The 19304-nt window shown below is 38.6% G+C and overlaps 1 protein-coding gene and 1 long non-coding RNA gene across 11 annotated transcripts in view; one reads left to right on the top strand and one right to left on the bottom strand.

Moving 5' to 3' along the window:
• The first annotated feature begins 354 nt into the window (after window positions 1-354).
• On the top strand, window positions 355-19046 carry LOC132659463 (uncharacterized). The gene is made up of 4 exons (XR_009599965.1): window positions 355-527; window positions 7000-7186; window positions 9489-9578; window positions 18934-19046. It is a non-coding gene; the product is annotated as an uncharacterized LOC132659463 (long non-coding RNA).
• Window positions 10816-19304, bottom strand: part of GAS2L3 (growth arrest specific 2 like 3) — a 34209-nt gene continuing 25720 nt past the window's right edge. For all 10 annotated transcript variants that reach the window (XM_042247128.2, XM_042247127.2, XM_042247129.2 and 7 more), the window contains 3 exons: window positions 19001-19139; window positions 16421-16528; window positions 10816-14771 (listed from right to left, as the gene is read on the bottom strand). In XM_042247128.2, coding sequence (XP_042103062.1) covers window positions 13455-14771; window positions 16421-16528; window positions 19001-19139 — 1564 coding nt within the window. In that variant the 3' untranslated portion in view covers window positions 10816-13454. The remainder of the gene's footprint in view (window positions 14772-16420; window positions 16529-19000; window positions 19140-19304) is intronic.

The following is a 19304-nucleotide window of genomic DNA, read 5'->3' as shown; positions in this document are numbered from 1 at the left end:
TATAATATTTAGTGTCCTCTATGTGATGTGCCTAACATTGTATGGCTCACAGTCAGACCTTTAGTTGGGGCATCTCTGTTGTTGAAGATGATATACTTGTTATTTAATAAGTATCTTCAGTTTGTGATTAAAGAAATGAAGGTATCAAGGGGCTTAATCACTAACTCAGTCTCTCCCCACAAAAGATGCAAAATCTAGTTTACTGCCCTCACCCAAAGACATTTTCCTTCTTAGTGGACATATCTCTTTTGTGTACATTCCATCAATATCATTTGCAAGCGAGGTCAAGCCATTTAACTTCAAATAAAGCCAGCTCGAGCATATAACCCAGAGATGTAAAACCACACAACGAGCACAAAGTGAACACTCATTCAGTGTACTTCCTGGAAACCACAGATCTTTCAGATTACAGGTCGTTACGTGGGGTGTTCTCCTGCAACTTCAAAAGGGAATGGGAATGTTAGAAGAGCCCAGCAAACGATTCATGTTGACCTGCTGTAAAGCCCTGACTCAGAGCCCCGCTCATGGTAGGTCCTCACCTGAAGGAATGAATGAATGTTCGCTCCTATTTTTTGTTGCTATGCTCTCATATATGGCTGCTTTGGACAATCATTGTAAGATTCATGATGTTGTCGTATGTAGCAGTAGTTATTCCTGTTGTGCTATGTGATTTTAAGAAAACACCACAGTTTATTAATCCACTTGTTAAAAAGTTATCCGTCTCTCCTCCATTGAATTTCTTACAACTTTTGTCAAAAATTTATGGAGTGTATTTGTGTGGATCTATTTCTAAATTCTCTGTTCCATTTCATTGATCTAACATTACACTTTTTAAAATTCATATTTTCCACAAATATTTATTGAGCATCTGTTAGGTACTAAATACTTTGTTAGGTACTGCAAAGAGTGAAGACATTTTTTTCTTCTTTTTTTAGATTCCATATATGAAATCGGATGGCACTTGCCTGCCTTCTTTCACTTGTCACAATGTCCTCAAGGTCTATCCATGTTGTTGCAAAAGGCAAGATTTCCATCCATTTTATGTCTTAATAATTCGTTATACATATTAGATATATATAATTATATATATATACACACATACACACACATGGCACTTTCTTTGTACATTCGTCCATTGATGGGCACTTATGTTGCTTCCATATATTGGCTATTATAGATAATCTGCCATGAGAATTGGGGTGCATATATAGTTTCAAATCAGTGCTTTCATTTTCTTCAGTTATATACCCAGAAACAGAATTGTTGGATCCGGTGGTAACTCTATTTTCAATTTTTTGAGCAACTTCCAAACTGTTTTCCATAGTGGCTACACCAGTTTACATTCCCACAAACCATGTACAGGGTTTCCTTTTCTCCACTTTCTGGCTGACACTTATTTCTTTTTTATAAAAGCCATTCTAACAGGTGTGAGGTGATATCTCATGATCTTGATTTGCATTTTGCTGATGATTAGTGATGTTGAGCATCTTCTCATGTGTCGCTGGCTATCTGCATGTTGGATCGTTTGGTTTTTTGCTGCTGAGTTGTATGAGTATATTCTTTGTATATTTTGTATATTCTTTGTATATTTTGACTGATAACCCTTTATCAAATACATGAGTTGCAAATATTTCCTTCTATTCAATAGACTGCCTTTTCATTTTAATGGCTTCCTTTCCTATGCAGTTTTCAGTCTGATGTTGTCTCACTTGCTTATTTTTGTTTTTGTTGCTTTTGATTTCCTAATTTCTGTTATCAGTATCAAAGATGGCAACTATACAAAAATTAGTAGGAAAAAAAGCAACTCTCTATTATGTTTGTAACTTTCATTCTTGAGAATTATTTCACTTTGTATTTTGATTTTGTTTGAAGAAAGTCCAAGCATTTCCTTCCTCTCTCTGACATCTTTATAGCTATAACTTAATTACCTTATCTCTTACTTTTCCTTCAGTAATTTTCCTTGTGCTTCCTGAACGAAGACCAAATTCCTGAGCCAGGCCTTCAGACTCTGTGTAGTGTGGACCCTTTTTCTGCTGTTCCTCTGCAAGCACCTTACACTGCAGTCCAAGGGGACCCTCTGCTATTTCCACACATGTTCCAGGATTTGCTACTTCCACTCACACAGATGCCTCCAGCTGGAACACTCTTTTTTGCTGGCTGCAGCACGGGTGGCAGGATTCAGAGCTTCAGCTCTGGCATAAAACAGGCTCCACCACTTACTGCTGTGTGACTCTGAATGAGGTGCTTGTGCTGGTGGTTCACCTGTTTGCTCTCAGACCTGCCTCTTCCCTTTCTCCTTCTGGCTGCGTTCCCCAGATTCTGGGGTGAGCCAACGGAAGGCAGCAGTGGTGGGCCACCAGAAGACAGGGGGAGCGGGAGTCAGAACATTCCTCCTCCTCTCGGGCAGCATCTCTGGTGGCAGCTGCCTCTCCTCCTTGGCTTTAGCTCCTGCCAGACAGGCCTCCTGCGGTTTTGGCTTCCTGAGGTGGAAACAGAGGCAAGGAGTCCAGAGGGTCTTTGCTGAGCCCCATATCCCGTTATTCCTAAAGCAGTAAGACATGCCCTCTGCTGTTCTCATTTATGTGAGCCAATACACTCTCTTTTAAAACTTAAGCCATTTTGGCTTGACGTTTTCCACTATTTTAGCAACAAACAGTCCTTATTAATTTAATCTCTCAATTAATTTAGTTTCTCACTCATAGAGCAGGTAAAGGAAACACTATTCTTAAATCACTATAATGCCATTTGATGTAGAAGACAGAAGAGAGGGTGACTCCCATCAGGACTGTGGGGGGTACAGCCAGGATATCTGGCCTTTACTCAGATTGGAACGGAAGCCTAGGAAGGTGTTTGAGCAATTGTGTGTCAGGATTCAAGTGGAGCTATAGGCAGATGACTATAGGCTCGGTGCAGGCCTGCAAGACCTCCACACAACTCCAGGGGGTGCCATTGACCTAGAGCACATCATGAATGGTGCTCCTAGAGCTGTACAATGTGCAGCCTTGAGCCAGGCAGAGAGGCCGAACGTGTGATCCAAGAGTTATTGGGAGGCTATTGCCCGCCAGGAGAGGTGAGAAGGCTGTGAACTTGGGCAGCAGCACAGGCAAGGGGATGGATTTGAGGCACATTCTAAAATTGTTTGAAAGTTTCAGTATGAGAAGAGGAAGGGATGTCAATGAAACGTGGGAGTTGGGGGAGGAGCAGATTTGGTAGAGATGGAAAGTTTCTTTGGAGGTAAGAGATCTTGAGGTAGTAATGGGAGAAGGCTGATGACTACTGAGAGTGCAAGTAGGACTCGGGGAAACTGGGCTGAAAAATAAAGATCTGAAGTCATTCACACAGAAGTGGAAGGAAGGAAGGAAATATCTTTTGCTAGAAAAGGGCCAAGGAATGGTCCTTAGGGAGCAGCTACATGGAAAGGGCAGCCCGGGAGCACAAGTCAGAACACAAGAGTGAAGGATCAGAGAACCGTGAGAAAAATCAGTCGCATCAGGAAGATCAAAGGAGGACTTTCAAACAGCAGGGGCCGGCCACTCGCACACCCCTTTCCCCTGACACAGTAAGTGTGGAAGTGTTGTAAGGATGGAGCTTCCATCAGCCTGGGTCCCCAAGCATCTAAGGTGAGCAGAGCCCTCGATGGCCCTGACGGACATCCAGCATGACTGAGAAGTAACCTTTTGTTGCTACAAGCCATGAAGAGTGCTTTTCCACAGCAAAGGCTAGCCCATTCTGTCCAACATGTGGTGGCCACTTGGGGATGAGGGAGAAAAAGAAGAAAGTATGGTCAGACTTGAGCCTGTCTGTAGGATTAGTGGGGAAATGCTGGGGAAACCAGAGAAACTGGATGTAAGAAAGGGCACGCTTGGCTAGCCGTGGCTCTGAGGGAGGCCAAGGGCTGTGTGACTCCTGTGCACGCTAGCACACCACAGGTCTGACACATGAACACGTGGCCAAGAGCCCTAATTAAGAGACATCTATGACAGTTTGTGACCAGCCCATGCTTTTCTGCCCAGTGAACCACTTCTGGAGAAAGCTAAAGAGCTGGAAACCAAGTATTTGTCTGAGATGATGAAGTGTCAGGCCTCAACACAGAGGAATGGAAGAAATATCTCAGTACCTCAGTTTTCTCATCTATAAAGTAAGGACAGTCATAGAATCTATCTCATAGAGTTGTAAACATTAAATAAGTTACTACATGGAAAGCATTTAGAACAGTATCTGCCACAAAGTGAGTTCTATACAAGTGTGATTTCAGAACCTCTTCAGGTTTTAGGATAAAGCTCTAAATATGGTGGTGAAATCTACTAATAGCTTCTTTTCTTTCCTCCTATAATCACTTAAACAACAAGGAAGAATTGTAAGGAACAGCAAAGTTCTGCTCTCCAAGGAGGCAAATAGACAGCAGTGAATATATTTGGCATCTCTACTAGCTTCAAAGCTAGTGTCATTAAATAAAAATCAATCTTAATTTATCTTATACAGCTGTGCCATTTCATCTAACAGGAACTTCTTAGGGAAAACAATCGAAGACTCGGTGCAGGTAAAAGCCCTTGAACACTTTCAAGGAGTCACTGAAAGTCATTTGGGGACAGAATTTCAGGGACAGAAATGATTCTGGGTGATAAAATGCATTCTGGGCATCTCAGACGGTGTCTATAAAACACCAAAACCACCAAAAGAAAAAGTCAACCAATCCTGGTTGTTTTTAACATGATTCCCAAGCACTGGTTTGCCTATTTATTTTTTTTAACAAACTGATTAAATCAATTGCTTGTTTTGATGCTGTAGTGTAAGAGTTGGAATGTCTTCTCTAGAAATTGGGAAGCAAGGGTCTAGAACATTCTCTCTCCCTCTCAGAAAAGGGCTTTGGAAGACCCCACAGTGGGCTGGACACACATCAGTTTTCCCAAATTGGCCCACTGTTCAAATCAGGGATAAATAAAACTTGCTGATTTGAACATTACTTACACTCATCCCCAGTAACATACATATATCTGTACATTTCTAGCCATCAAGTATGGATTTAGTTTTGGGAGGACTACATCTACTGGACTCAATGATCTTGAAAGAAAAGGTCAATGCTAGAAAGTAAAGGCTCCCTGATGCAAAGAGACCTCCCTTGGGACCTCAGACCAAATCCAACCTAACTCTGGGGTTGTTTACCAAGAGGATTGGACAAATAAGTCATGCCTGGCCTTTTAAGGAAAACTGGTTCTAAGACAAGTGAACCAAGCTGTCCTCACATCAAGGTAGCCAGGCTCTAGACAACGTGACCTATCTGTTCACCAGGTTGGTGATCAAGGGGGATGGCTATATGGAAGGCACTAAGTTCATTGGTTAACCTGTGCAGTGGCCTGGAGCAAAAAATCTGCACAGAAACAATGGTAATTAACTAAGCCAATCAGAGTCTCACTGGGACTCTGAACTGGTAAATGGTATCAGGCAGTTGGTTGGTTGGTTGGTTGGCTGGATAATTTTGGAGAAGATGCAAGAAACGAGATGCTGAAACCTGGAGGCTAGCTGGAGTATGTTCCTGGCAGAGCACCAGAGTGAAGAGGGGAAACTCAGGCTGCAGAAGGGAGATGAGGTCGCCTGACTCTAGAGCTCCTTGCACTTCTGGGCGACTCCAGCTCCAATTTCTGTGAGGCTCACTGCACAGACACTTCTGGGTTGCTGCCAGACTCCTACTGTCCTCTAGATTCTGTGTATCCATAAAGCCCAGTACTGAAGAAGACCCAGGTGAATCTGTTTCTTGCAGACAGAAGTGCTGACCTAACACAGCAGGTCTCCTTGGGACACCTATGGGTCCCTTTGGGCTGCGGAACAGCCAAGAAGATGCCGCAGAGGCCCAGAAGGTGCTGTTCTTTGAGTCATAGCCATCCACTTTACAGGACAAGTTTCCTGTTATCTGCTGGGGCAGCGGGAGGTGGTACTGAGATGTCAAATTACTGAAAACATCTGCTCGAAGCTGTGTTCCTCCAACCTAACTGAGGTGGCTGGAGAGAGACCAGCCTTCCTATAGGCAGCTAGTTCAAGATCCTGCCTCTGTCCGTGGCAGGGCGACTTGTTAAGGTCAAGGTGGAGTCTCTGGAGGGGGGATGGTGGGAATCAATCCCCACTGTCACAGGAAACATCCTATGGAGTTAGAAGAGCATCTCTGACCATTAAGAGATGTGTACCTCTTAATTTCTAAGTAATGGCTTATGCAGAGAAAGCTCAAATTTCTGTTTCCCATGACTTATTTAAGATATGATCCTCCCTGCTCCATTTTCTGAGTAACAATTGGTGATGAATGACTCTTGTTCTTGAGGCTCAGATACAAATAACAGGGGTTTTTGTTTGTTTGTTTTCTATGGGCTCCTGATCTGAAGCAATAGGAGAAAAGGCAGGCTATTCTTACCAAAGTATCTTACCCCAGAAAGAACCAAGTGGGCTACAGTCAAAAAGATCATACTTTGTTGTTGTTAACCACCTGAACACTGTCACATCCTGGAGAGCAGGGACTGGTCTTACCATGGTATCTCTAGCACTAAGCTTGGTGACTGTCACGGAGGCACTCAGAGCTGTTTGCTAAATGAGCAAATTAATGAAGTTTTACTGCCTTGTGGTCCAGTAGATTGCTCTGGAACCAATCATCCGTACAGGTAATACAAGGAGTCTGCTGGGCTGGGCTCAGGGCATTTGCGATACATTGAAGGAACGAGCGATCAGGGTGACTCACATAGCCCCCTGGGTCCACTGCTTCGCATTCACTCTGTTGCTCCCAGGCAGTATGGATTCGGTAACTAATGGGCTCTCCTAACAAACTCCCTGGGGCCTGAGTTTCCTCATCTGTTCAGTGTGAGGACAGAATTAGGTAGTAGCAGGACTCTTGCCAACCTCAGCCTATATATGATGCTCTGAGTAAATTCTGACAACCCTGGAAAATAAATGTTTTAAAACAAAAACCTGTACAGACAGTTGAAAATTTTCTAACATTTTTCTTCTATAAAAATGCAGCATTCTCTAGAACTAATGTAACTTATATGGAGAGTACATCATGAGAAACACTGGGCTGGAGGAAGCACAAGCTGGAATCAAGATTGCTGGGAGAAATACCAATAACCTCAGATATGCAGATGATACCACCCTTATGGCAGAAAGTGAAGAACTACTACTAAAGAGCCTCTTGATGAAAGTGAAAGAGGTGAGTGAAAAAGTTGGCTTAAAGCTCAACATTCAGAAAACTAAGATCATGGCATCTAGTCCCATCACTTATGGCAAATAGATGGGGAAACAGTGGAAACAGTGGCTGACTTTATTTTTCTGGGCTCCCAAATCACTGCAGATGGTGACTGCAGCCATGAAATTTAAAAAACGCTTACTCCTTGGAAGGACAGTTATGACCAACCTAGAGAGCATATTAAAAGCAGAGACATTACTTTGCCAACAAAGGTCTGTCTCGTTAAGGCTATGGTTTTTCCAGTGGTCATGTATGGATGTGAGAGTTGCACGAAAGCTGAGAGCCAAAGAATACATGCTTTTGAACTGTGGTGTTGGAGAAGACTCCTGAGAGTCCCTTGGACTGCAAGGAGATCCAACCAGTCCATTCTAAAGGAGATCAGTCCTGAGTGTTCATTGGAAGGACTGATGTTGAAGCTGAAACTCCAATACTTTGGCCACATGATGCTAAGAACTGACTCATTTGAAAAGACCCTGATGCTGGGAAAGATTGAAGGCAGGAGGAGAAGGGGATGACAGAGGATGAGATGGTTGGATGGCATCACTGACTCGATGGACATGAGTTTGAGCAAACTCTGGGAGTTGGTGATGGACAGGGAGGCCTGGCGGGCTGTGGTCCATGGGGTCGCGAAGAGTTGGACACGACTGAGCAACTGAACTGAACTGAATGTAACAGAAGAAATCCATAACTTCAAGGCCTCTCTGATTGCTACCCTCCCCCCTTCTCCTCTCCACTCCCCTCCAGAAATAAGGAGGTCATCTATGGAGCTTTTTCCAAACTCTGCCATGACATTTCCCCAGGGGGAAAAAAAAAATCATTTTAACAGTAGGTGGGCCAACAATATTAAATTAGAGGGTCATTTTATACATACAGATGCTTATTTCCATCAGTAAAAGACTACTTCCTTCCCTCTACAAACATTTAGGCATTAAACGCAGACATTAAATGCAGGAGCTGCAACTGTCAACAAGTGAGGAATTGGTGAGCAACTGAGGTAAGTCAGTGGGAAAGTACTATTAGATGGCAATGCAGTGACAAGTGTAAGGTGTGAAGAAGGTACACAGAAGCATCCAACCAAGGCTCGGAAGATCTGGAAGCCTCTGAGTAAGTGATGTTTAAGCAGTGACGTGGAGGGTAACAGTGAGGCAGGTGAAGGGCTGGTGGGGGAAGCAGTGGGTCAAGTCAGAACTCTCAGTTCCTGCTAGAGTAGCCTCTGAAGACCATCCTGGCCTCTTCACTTCCCCTTTGGGCTTCATTGATTTCAAGGGCTGTCATTCTTAGTGGTGATTTCTTTTCCCCCCAATCTTTAAGGACACCTGGGACTTCTTGAACTTCAAAAATTATTTTCACTGATGCTTAACATAAATGGAAACTATCACAAATTGTTGTTTAAAGGCACTTGTTTCATGTTACCTGGGGGCTTGGGAATAAAATAAGAAATGTCATGTTCCACTCCTCTTCCAGTATACATACACCACAGTCTGGCATCTTCTTCCACAGCTGATTATTGGGTTCCTGTGGTCATGTATGGATGTGAGAGTTGGACTGTGAAGAAGGCTGAGCGCCTTCTTCAAGAATTGATGCTTTTGAACTGTGGTGTTGGAGAAGACTCTTGAGAGTCCCTTGGACTGCAAGGAGATCCAACCAGTCCATCCTAAAGGAAATCAGCCCTGGGTGTTCTTTGGAAGGAATGATGCTAAAGCTGAAACTCCAGTACTTTGGCTACCTCATGCGAAGAGTTGACTCATCGGAAAAGACTCTGATGCTGGGAGGGATTGGGGGCAGGAGGAGAAGGGGACGACAGAGGATGAGATGGCTGGATGGCATCACTGACGATGGACGTGAGTCTGAGTGAACTCCAGGAGTTGGTGATGGACAGGGAGGCCTGGCGTGCTGTGATTCATGGGGTCGCAAAGAGTCGGCCACTGAACTGAACTGAACTGAGCACCTAGCATGGTGCAGTGAATTACTGAAGTAATTACTGAAATTACATGACCCAACTTTGTATTACCTTGTCAGGGCTGTGTGAGAGAAATTTAAATTTATTTATTCTTTCTGGAAGAAGAAGAAAATTTATTTTTTCTGTTCACTCAAAGGGCAATTTTTTTTTTTTTTAATGTTTTTAAACCTGGAGATTCTGGGGCCACCTGCAAGTAGTACCTTTCACCAAAATCTATTTCCACTGCACTAGCAGGAAATTTATTTTAATTGCCAATATAAGTATTTTGTGCTAGCTTTAACTTATTTTTTTCATCCATTTATCCAGCAAATATTTACAGAGCACCTTGACTTCACGACATTGTCCTGAGACTTGAGTACAAACATTCATCATTCCTAGAACTTACTTTGAATACAGGTAAGTGTTTTATAAACATTAAATTAAAAATGCAAGAATATACTAATCTCTATAAATTTATTCAAGTTTAGAATATTTAAAATAAAGGGCAATTCCTTAAGAGACAGTCACACTGAGTAAAGTCAGACAGAGAAATATACTGTGACATCCCTTATATGCAGAATCTAAAACGAAATGATACAAATAAAAAAGAGTAAATCAAAACCAATTAAATAATGAAAGAAAGAAAGGAAACAGAGGATGTGATATTCCAACAGTTTTTAAAAGATGCCACTGAATTCCTATTTTATCAAATTACACAAAGAACAAACCAAGTTTGTGTAAAATTATAAATAGGTAAAAGTAAAATTATGCTTTAAATAAAATTCAGTTAAGCAATCCTACTAGGAAACTTTTATATTTACTACTGTCAATCATCTTGAGCCTTAGTTTCCTCACCTACAAAAAAAGAGTTCATTCATTTTTTTATTAACAAATATTTACTGAATGTCTACTATGTGCCAAGCATTGGCTTAGGCTTTGGAAAACATCGGTAAACAAAACAGATGCAATTCCTGTCTTTATGGAGTTTATATTCTAAAGAAGATAATACTGTCTCACGGAACTGTTCAGAAGACTGGATGTTAATGTAATTAAAAGTGCTGCATGAGTTTCACAGTGCTATGTAAACCCAAGGTTCTTGACTGTGATGACTATCCTATTCCTCTATCTCCCATAACTCGACAGAGGTTGTAAAAAACAGTGATTTAAGTTGATAAAAGTGTTTCAACAATGCCACATTTGACCACTAGAGGTCCTCAACAATCACACCCAACATTAATCCATTCTACTAAATTCATTCATTATAATTTGTGAAATAATTTATCAAAAGTAATTTAAGAAAGTTGGCCAAATTAGATAAAATGTATTATATGAAACCATAAAAGACTAGCCACAAGAGGTTAATTATAAGAGATAACACACTACATGCCAACACCATGCAATAAATACTGTGCCTGGCAGAATGAAGACAATTAAGAAGTATTATATATTAATGTTTTATCATTGTAATCTCTTAAATCACTTCATCACCATACACACTCCTTATAAGATAAATCAACACCAACTTTTTTTTTTTTTTTACTATTTATCTATTCATTTGGCTGCATTGGGTCTTAGTTGCATCATATATGTAATTTCTCACATGAACCAAGTGATCAGAATATACTCAGAACACACAAAAAAGTAAATTGAGGACTTGGTATATATGTTAAATTTTAATACTTGAGAAAATATATTTAAGTTAAAATCTGATACAAACATTTCCAAGAAAATATACATAAATTTGGATTCAAATGGAGTCAGTATGCAAACCTGGATACAAGACTGTATCTTGACAATTGTTACTGATGGCTTTTTAAAAAGTTATAGATTTTTATATCAGCTATACATCACAGAGGTTATGGCAATCTTCTTCTCAAAAAATTTCCCTTATCCTTTAAGCACTGTAAATTTAGTGTGAAGAAGAAAGTTAGAGATCATCTAATTTATCAAAACATTTTGAAGATTTAAGTTTTAAGGCTCAAACAATGCAAAAATAGTCAGCATTTCATTTTCCCCTGAAGGTTAATTTGATATGTTATTCATAATAACTAATTAAAGCAACAGAAAAACATTCCATTCTTTCTTGGAAGTACACATTATTTCTTCTTCCAGGTACTTCAGTACTTTAAGCTTAATATTCACTTCATTAAATAAAAAGGAACTTTAAAAATCATGCACTATTATTAAGAAATGAAAATTTCTTCCCAACTTCAACAATGTACTTTTAAAACTGTGAAAACAGTTAGAAACACTAGGTCTTTTAAGAGCATATCAAAATATATTTGAAAGAATTATCTTTCAGCCATTGCTTACTTTAAAAAAAAAATAGCTTTATTTTGGAAGAGTAAGCCATCTATAAGTAAAAATTCATCCAATGTGGATACAATTGGAGAAATTTTCTGACCATGAATATTGGATAAAATGAGTATTTCAAGAATGTTCTCACTGCATCAAAGTGTGAAATTAAAACAGAATTATAGGAATTAGAAATTCCTACCATCAGTGGCCTGATGAAAATAGGACTATTTATGAATTAACTTCCAATTGAAAAAAATAAAAACTATTTCTTGGAATTTGTACCACATGACAATTTTATTCCTGATGTTACTGATACAGAAGCACTGTTTGGTCTTACAAAGGAATAAACACCTTCCTGAAGGTAAAATTCTTCCTTTTTGAAAGATACAGTAAATATTTCTTATCAATAGAGATGTAAAGCTTCTAGTACTTCTTGATTCCTGACTTCACTTTCCAAAGATGTATATATTATCTCCCTCAATGCCCAGACCAACAGTGAAACTAAACCATTCTGGTGACTATCTCTTTTATGAGAAGCATCACTTATTTCAAAAACTAGCTTGCATATAACTTTTGTCTTTATTCCTCAGACAAAAGATCACTTAGTTTTATACAAAAGTTTCATGCTTTATAATCTATAAACATTAGTAGTCAGTTTAAGATGGCTATTCTATGATTGCATATTTGTGTGAACCATTATTTTTCTTTAGAAACACATTTTAGTTTAAAACAGGGAAACATAAACCTCAATATGGAATAACTGATAATACTGTAAAGTTATTAAACACATCCCTAAAACTTCTGAAAGTACATTAACAATTTTTTAAATAGGCACAATTTCTTTAAAAACATATTATTTACAAATACATTAGATTGATGGAGTCTATGTAGTCATTACATTATCTGAGTAAGTTCTTTCGAGAATCTGCCTACAGAACAAAAAAAGGTACTTATTGACTGTCCATTTGACATTGGAAAACTGAAGCCAGCATGACTTGATTGAAGAAAATGTAACTGGAAAACTAATTAAAATGGGTATTACTATAAAGAAAATAACAATCACATCATAGAATTTTTACGCAGCACCATTTTTTCTTCACGATCACCTTAATTTTGAGACTGTAAAAATATAATTTTGATGTTAACATTATTTTAATGTAAAAACTGTCATCTGCATGCATAGAAAGTTGCATTATTAAAAAATATTTCTAATATGCTGAAACGACTAAGTTGTTTCTTTCACATTGCACAATGTCCATCAAAAATATAAGTTCTTATAAATAATACATGAACTTTTTTCCAAATTTCAATTTATATTTTTATATCTTAATTTGTTTTTTTACCAGAAATACTGGTAACAAAATATTATTGATGTTAACATAAGTCAGTTAAAAAAATCAGTTCTTTCTGATTTGGAAAGCTTAAAGAATTTTTTAGTAGTAACAATTCTCCCACACCCAGTGTAACAGCAAGCAAATGTGCACCAGCCATCACTACTAGGTATTGTTTCTTCCAACAATCCTGATCAGGAACCTAAATTAGGTGCCAAGACAAGTGCCAAACCGTTGCTTTTAAATTATAACGCAAGAACATAATAAGAGCACCTCTATTGCTATCAGCAGGTAATAACTGCCATATTTTAACATATACTCAAAATATAGCAACTATGGTTACAGTTCTAGTAGTGTTATTTGACTATGCTTCCCTTAGTGGGGAGACTAACAAAAATGTCACGGATGGCAAATGATATAAATGTCTATAACTAATAAGAACCTCCTAGTGATTTTACCACTGTCTGCCTCAAAAAGGTACCTTCTGGTGAATTCAGGTATATGAGTTCTGATGAGACTTCTCTTGGGCCCAGCCTCTACCCCCCTCATTGTACTTAATGTCTGAACCTATTTGGATAAACACAAACAGGAGAAACCTTTTAGGATGTGAAGTTAACACATTCACTCTCTTTCTCTTCTCTTGTTTTCTTAGAATGACACATATTTATTTTCTAGGTTTCTTACTTCCCATCATAACGAAATAATGGTCGTCGTCTTCCTTCTTTTTAGCCGAAGGTTTTTTATCTGCACTAACCGTCTCCTTGCCAGATGAGGGTGGTTTCCTGGTTGAAGCTGGGGCTTTGCCACTTTTGGGAGGCCCAGTAGCTGAGCACTGGCTCTTGGTGGCAGTCTGTACTGACTTTGGTTCAGGTTGTGTTTTGGCAGAAGACTGGGGAAGACTCACGATGGACAGTGGGGTACGGCCCGGGGACCTGGAGGAGCTGGTTCCTGTCTTCTGGGATGTGCTTTTATTCTGAGGCTGCTTTTTGGCAACTGAAACCATATTCTTATCTTTCAATTTCTGTGCAGCTTTTACAGGGGCAACTGAGGCTACAGAAAGTGGCTGGTTTAAATTCAGGGCCGACTTAGGTTTCTGGGCTTGTGGAGCTCTACCACGAGGCTGAGCCCGTGTTTCCAGACTCTTGATGACAGTTTTGGAACTGGTTGTTGTCACTTTTGCAGGGGACTGGAAGGAAGAAGGGTTAGGCCTCACACGCAGATGTGCCTTAGGTGGCTTTGGACACTTTGATGATGAATTTAAATGTGCAGCTGAGGGAGAGACCACGTGATCCCTGGAAGGTACATGATTGTGTTTCAAATGCTTTGGTTCAGTTTTTCCAGAACACTTATTTGGCAGAAGTGTAGACTCAGGCATATCTCTTGACTTCTGGGCCGGAACACGCTTGGTCTTAGGAGTACTGGGTGATGAGATACATTTTCTCAACGACTCAGATACACAAGGTGCTGCTCTTGATAAAGCTGGTGAAAAAGTGCTTTTACCCACTGGATTTAAAGAAGCATGTGAAGATGACGCATTGTTAGAAGGAGCCTGTGGTTTCTTTGTGATGCCCTTTGAAGACGCGAGTTTGAGATGAGAAGACACTGCTGGAGAATTTGCCAATTTAGAACGGACTGACCCTGGGGCCAGATTCCCTCCTTTCAGGGAAGACGCTGACGGCAATGCAGCTGGCAGATGTACCTGCTTCTCTTTGCCCCTTGGAATACCAACCGGTGTGCCAGGTTTTGAGTTTTGTTTCTGAAACATGCTAACTGCTGACAAAGGATTCATTTCAGGAGGCTGAGGTGTTCTGGCGGGCGAATCAGGCACACTTTCATTGGAAACTCCTTTTTGAAATGCTAGAATTTTCTGTTCTAGCGTAGCAAACTGTAATATTCGACAGGGGTCATATTTAAGCAAAAATCCTTGAAGAGTATCCCAGCCTCCACCAACACGGACCATGACATGTTTTCCATGAAGCATCTTTTCCCCAAAAGAAAGCAAAAAATAAAGCTGTAAAACTGTAAGGTGCAGCCATAATTTATTAGCAGTCACAGTCCGTGGTGTCTGTGATTATGAAATGCAGTGTATTTGCCAACAGCTTCACTATAAATTGACAGTCTCTTTCTTGTATTATACTGAATCATGACACTAACAATAGTCTTCCAGTTTGTAAGAAGATATAAACACACAGCTTACATCCTAAAAATCCAAATTACTAAGTGCAAAACTACAAGGAGAACACTGCTCAGTAGAGAATTCACTACTGAAGGAAGAAAGGAGTAGAGATAGTAAAGGAGAGGGAGAAGAGAAAAAAAATGCCTCATAATAGAGAAAAAATACTGATAACTGCAGAAGAACAATAAAAATGACCAAATCTTATACTCTAGAATTTAATAAATTAGATTCATATGAATTATATCAATTTAATCTTTCCAAAACTTTGATATAATCTATTTCTAGTTCTTCTCTGCAGATGAGGAACTAACGGCTCTGAGAGATTAAGAAAACTGTCCCAAATCACCAACTTGGCCTGGCCTCACATTCACCAGGCTGCCAACCCCAAATGGTGCCTTCATGCAGAAATGGTACATCTTGGGTCTGCCAGCACAGCCTAAGCTGGACCTCAGGCCCCTATTCATTCAACAGGCAAATCAGCACAACTGTATGAGACTGCTCTGCAAATTTTAACTCCAAATCCCACGCTCTGTACACTGTCACTATATCATATTGCTTAAGAAAAAAAAGTTAATTAAAAGACAGAAAGTGCATGTACCTATTTCTGGGTGAGCTGAGTGGGGTATGGGGATCTAATGATAATATATGAAATCAAAGAAAATGTGGGTAATGAAATTAGATTTTTTTACATACTTTTATATTACATTCCTAACTTGGGAATGAAACAGCTCTTGTATCAGAAGTGGACAGAATGCTGAACAGGTAAAATTTGAATTTCCTTATCAGCAACAGGGACAATTAATCAATAACAGATTGCAGAAGGGATAAAGGAAGAAAATGAGCATGTATATTAGCTATTAGTATCGATGCTGATACTGTGTCAGCAAAAAAAAAAGGCTTCATACGTAAAACCCAAAGTCTTATGTTATTATCAACTACAATATTTCTATTTATTTTTCTTCTTACTGACATTTAATCTTATTAGATGTTCTAATTTTGCTTCTTTCTTCTTATGATAGAAAACTATTCCTTCTTAGGAAGTCTGAAAGTGAAATAAGTTACCTGAGGTATTCAAAGATATTTTTTGCCCCAATTATATCTAAAGTCTAAATAGTCTTAGCTATCCCTATGGTTAGTTGCTCAAAATAAGATCTGAACATGGGGAGGGGTGGGGGTATAAATTGGGATATTGGAACTGACATATATATAGGCTACTATATATAAAAATATATTAATAAGAACCTACTACATAGCACAGGGAACTCTACTCAATGCTCTATAATGTCCTATATGGGAACAGAATCTACAAAAAGAGTGGATATATGTATGCGTATAACTGATTCACTTTGCTGTATGGCAGAAACTAACACAACATCGTAAATCAACTATACTTTAATGAAAATTAATTTTTAAAAAAAGATCTGAGTGTAATAGGATGTAAATGGTGGACTTACTCTTATAAAAAGTATTTTATCTCCTAGTCGATATCGTCCTTCAGATAAGTACTCAATAGAAAACCGATGAGAACAACTACAAGGAGGGTCTTCAGCAATGTGTTTAACCTAAGATTAAAAATAAATTAAAAAATTTAGGACTTATGCCCAAACTACTTTAACATTAAAATTTAAGGTTATTTGATAGCTGGGAAAAATCAAACTCAAAGACAAAAATTTAAAGACAGCTCAACTATTATCTCTAATCTTCTGTGTTAGTAGCTCAGTCATGTCTGACTCTTTGCTACCCCATGGGCTGTGGCCTTCCAGGCTCCTCTGTCCATGGAACTCTCCAGGCATGAATACTGGAGTGGGTTGCCATTTCCTTCTCCAGGGGATTTTCCCAACCCAGGGATCAAACCTGGGCCTCCCGCATTGCAGGCAGATTCTTCACCATCTGAGACTTAGACATTCACTAATCTAATAAAAGTTAGCAGTGATGAAGTATTGAGTCTCTCTCTCGCTCTCTGCCCAAGTGCAGTCAGACTCACTGTGTACTCACTGATCACCAGAAAAGGTCTGTGAACGTGCACACACTGAAGTCAATTAAAAACACATTCATTAGCTCATAAGAAATGTATGAGTTCATTACTAAGCGTGAATTGTTTTAAGACCTGGATTAATATATGTCAAGTCAGGGAGAAGGAAATGGCAACCCACTTCAGTATTCCTGCCTGGGAAATCCCATGGACAGAGGAGACTGGTGGGCTACAGTCCATGGAGTCGCAAAGAGCCAGACACAGCTGAGTGACTAAACAAGAACAACAAAATTTAAAGCCAAGAAAGCCAACAGAATAAAGAATTAAAAGTATGCTTTTATATATATATATATATATGTCAGATATAGGTCAGATAAAGTTTAACCTAGAATTTTCACTTGTCTCCTAATGCTATGCTACAGTAATACTATGGGGGAATATTCAGATTATGTTCCAAAGTTACTGTTAAAATAGACATAGACATAGTTATATCTATTCACCTAAGATAGGGTAAATTCTAAAAATCTCAACTCAAGAGACATTTTTCTAAAAATACTTGCTCTATTTCAAATAGTCTGCTATGGAGGTGAAAGTTGAACTACCTCTACTCCTCAAGGGATTTACAAAATTTTTAACTACAGTAAATATCTTACAAATGGTAAAAACTGAAATAAAAATTTAGGAATTCTATATTCAAAACATGGAAATTAAAATGAACTGACTCAATGAAAATATTTCCTGAGATATGTGTGACTTGAAAAAAAGTCACATATCAGCCACTATGGAAAATATTTTGTTCTCCTAAAATGACACTTTTGAAAAATCAAGACCATGTTTATTTTTCTCAACTATTTGTCATACAGAGTATATCTAAACAAATTCAGTTAACTGAATACAGACATGATATTAAAGAAAGTCTCTTCAGATATACTTAGTGTAGCTGAACACTAACAGAAATTTATGACTGTCTTAATTATCTACCCAAGACGACACTTATGGATTCATCTGGGGCCCAATCAGAAGTGTCTGGATTTATCTCTCAACATCATTCATTTAACAAAATAGCATGATTACAAATAGAACTGATTTTCATATGCCATTCAATCAAGTTTATCTTGTTCATAGCCTGGGTATATGTGCATGTATATGTACACACATTCACACACACACATACATACCACAGGCAAAGGATGGCTAAAAATAATCTGAACTTGAGGAAAGAATTTATAATTATTTAAACCATTTATAAATCAGATAAAAAAGTAATTTGAAAGGAGGTAATTATTTCAGTCATTATTTTCTATCCATTAAAGTTTCTTAGGTACACAGAACTGCAATTCTATACTCTTCACAGCACTCAAAAAACTGAATCAGATAGCAGTTGCTCCCTATTTTAGACACGATCCTAAGATCTTGGCAGATCAGGTATGTATAGGTGGACATTGAATATATTCATACAGCACATACAGGTTTCAAGAAATGTGTTTTCTTTTAGTTTTCATAACAAGACTAAAGGTAACTTATTTTCTTTGTTCAAAATATCAAACACCACTTATATTCAGCAGTACAAATTAGCACTAACCCACAATATAAATAAGGTGGTGAATCTAAATGAAGTACTAAATACTGTGACTAAAAAAAATGTTCTCCTCTGGTTTTATCTATTGGATAATTAACATTTTAACATTAAAGAAATAGCTAGAGAAATTAAAATCATCTTTGAAGTCTCTACCCTAACACCCATTATTTTCATTCTCCTTGTTCTGATATATACTTTATACAAAATAAACATTTTTCTTATTGCTATACGGTCTTCATAATGATCACATAAAATGATTACTCTGCAAAGATAATGAATCCTAATTTACCTAATCAATGTCCAATTTGAGAGTATTTATATCGCTTCCAATTTTGCACACTTACAAATAACAGTGCAATAAACACTTACATTCGTGCTATGTTTTTTCCCCTTTTCAATTACAATAAAAATGAAAGAGGAACACTTCTGGAAAATTATGAGACTGACGCATCACAGTTGAAAGAAAGTGTGACAGTTACTTACAGCTTCGTGCAGCTCTTCATGCTGACAACACGATTTTGGAATGCTGATGGAATCTTCAGGCCCAGAAGTATTAAGTAAAGTCTCTTCTAGTTCAATTTCTTTCTCAAGTTTTACTAATACTGGTGGCTCAACCCCGTATCTGAAAATCAATTATGAGGTCTCATCAATCAAGTGAAGTCTGAGGCAAGTACTTACATGTATATCACAATAGGTTATTTTTTAATTTTAAATAAAGTCTGTATGACTCTCTTCTACCAGTAGTTTCATCGGAACATCTGGAAATGCTTTTTAATGTCTCTTAGAC

Source organism: Ovis aries, chromosome 3 (assembly GCF_016772045.2).
Source record: "Ovis aries strain OAR_USU_Benz2616 breed Rambouillet chromosome 3, ARS-UI_Ramb_v3.0, whole genome shotgun sequence".
NCBI lineage: Eukaryota > Metazoa > Chordata > Mammalia > Artiodactyla > Bovidae > Ovis > Ovis aries.
Note: the sequence above shows the minus strand (reverse complement) of the source record. Positions and strands in the feature narration are given on the sequence as shown.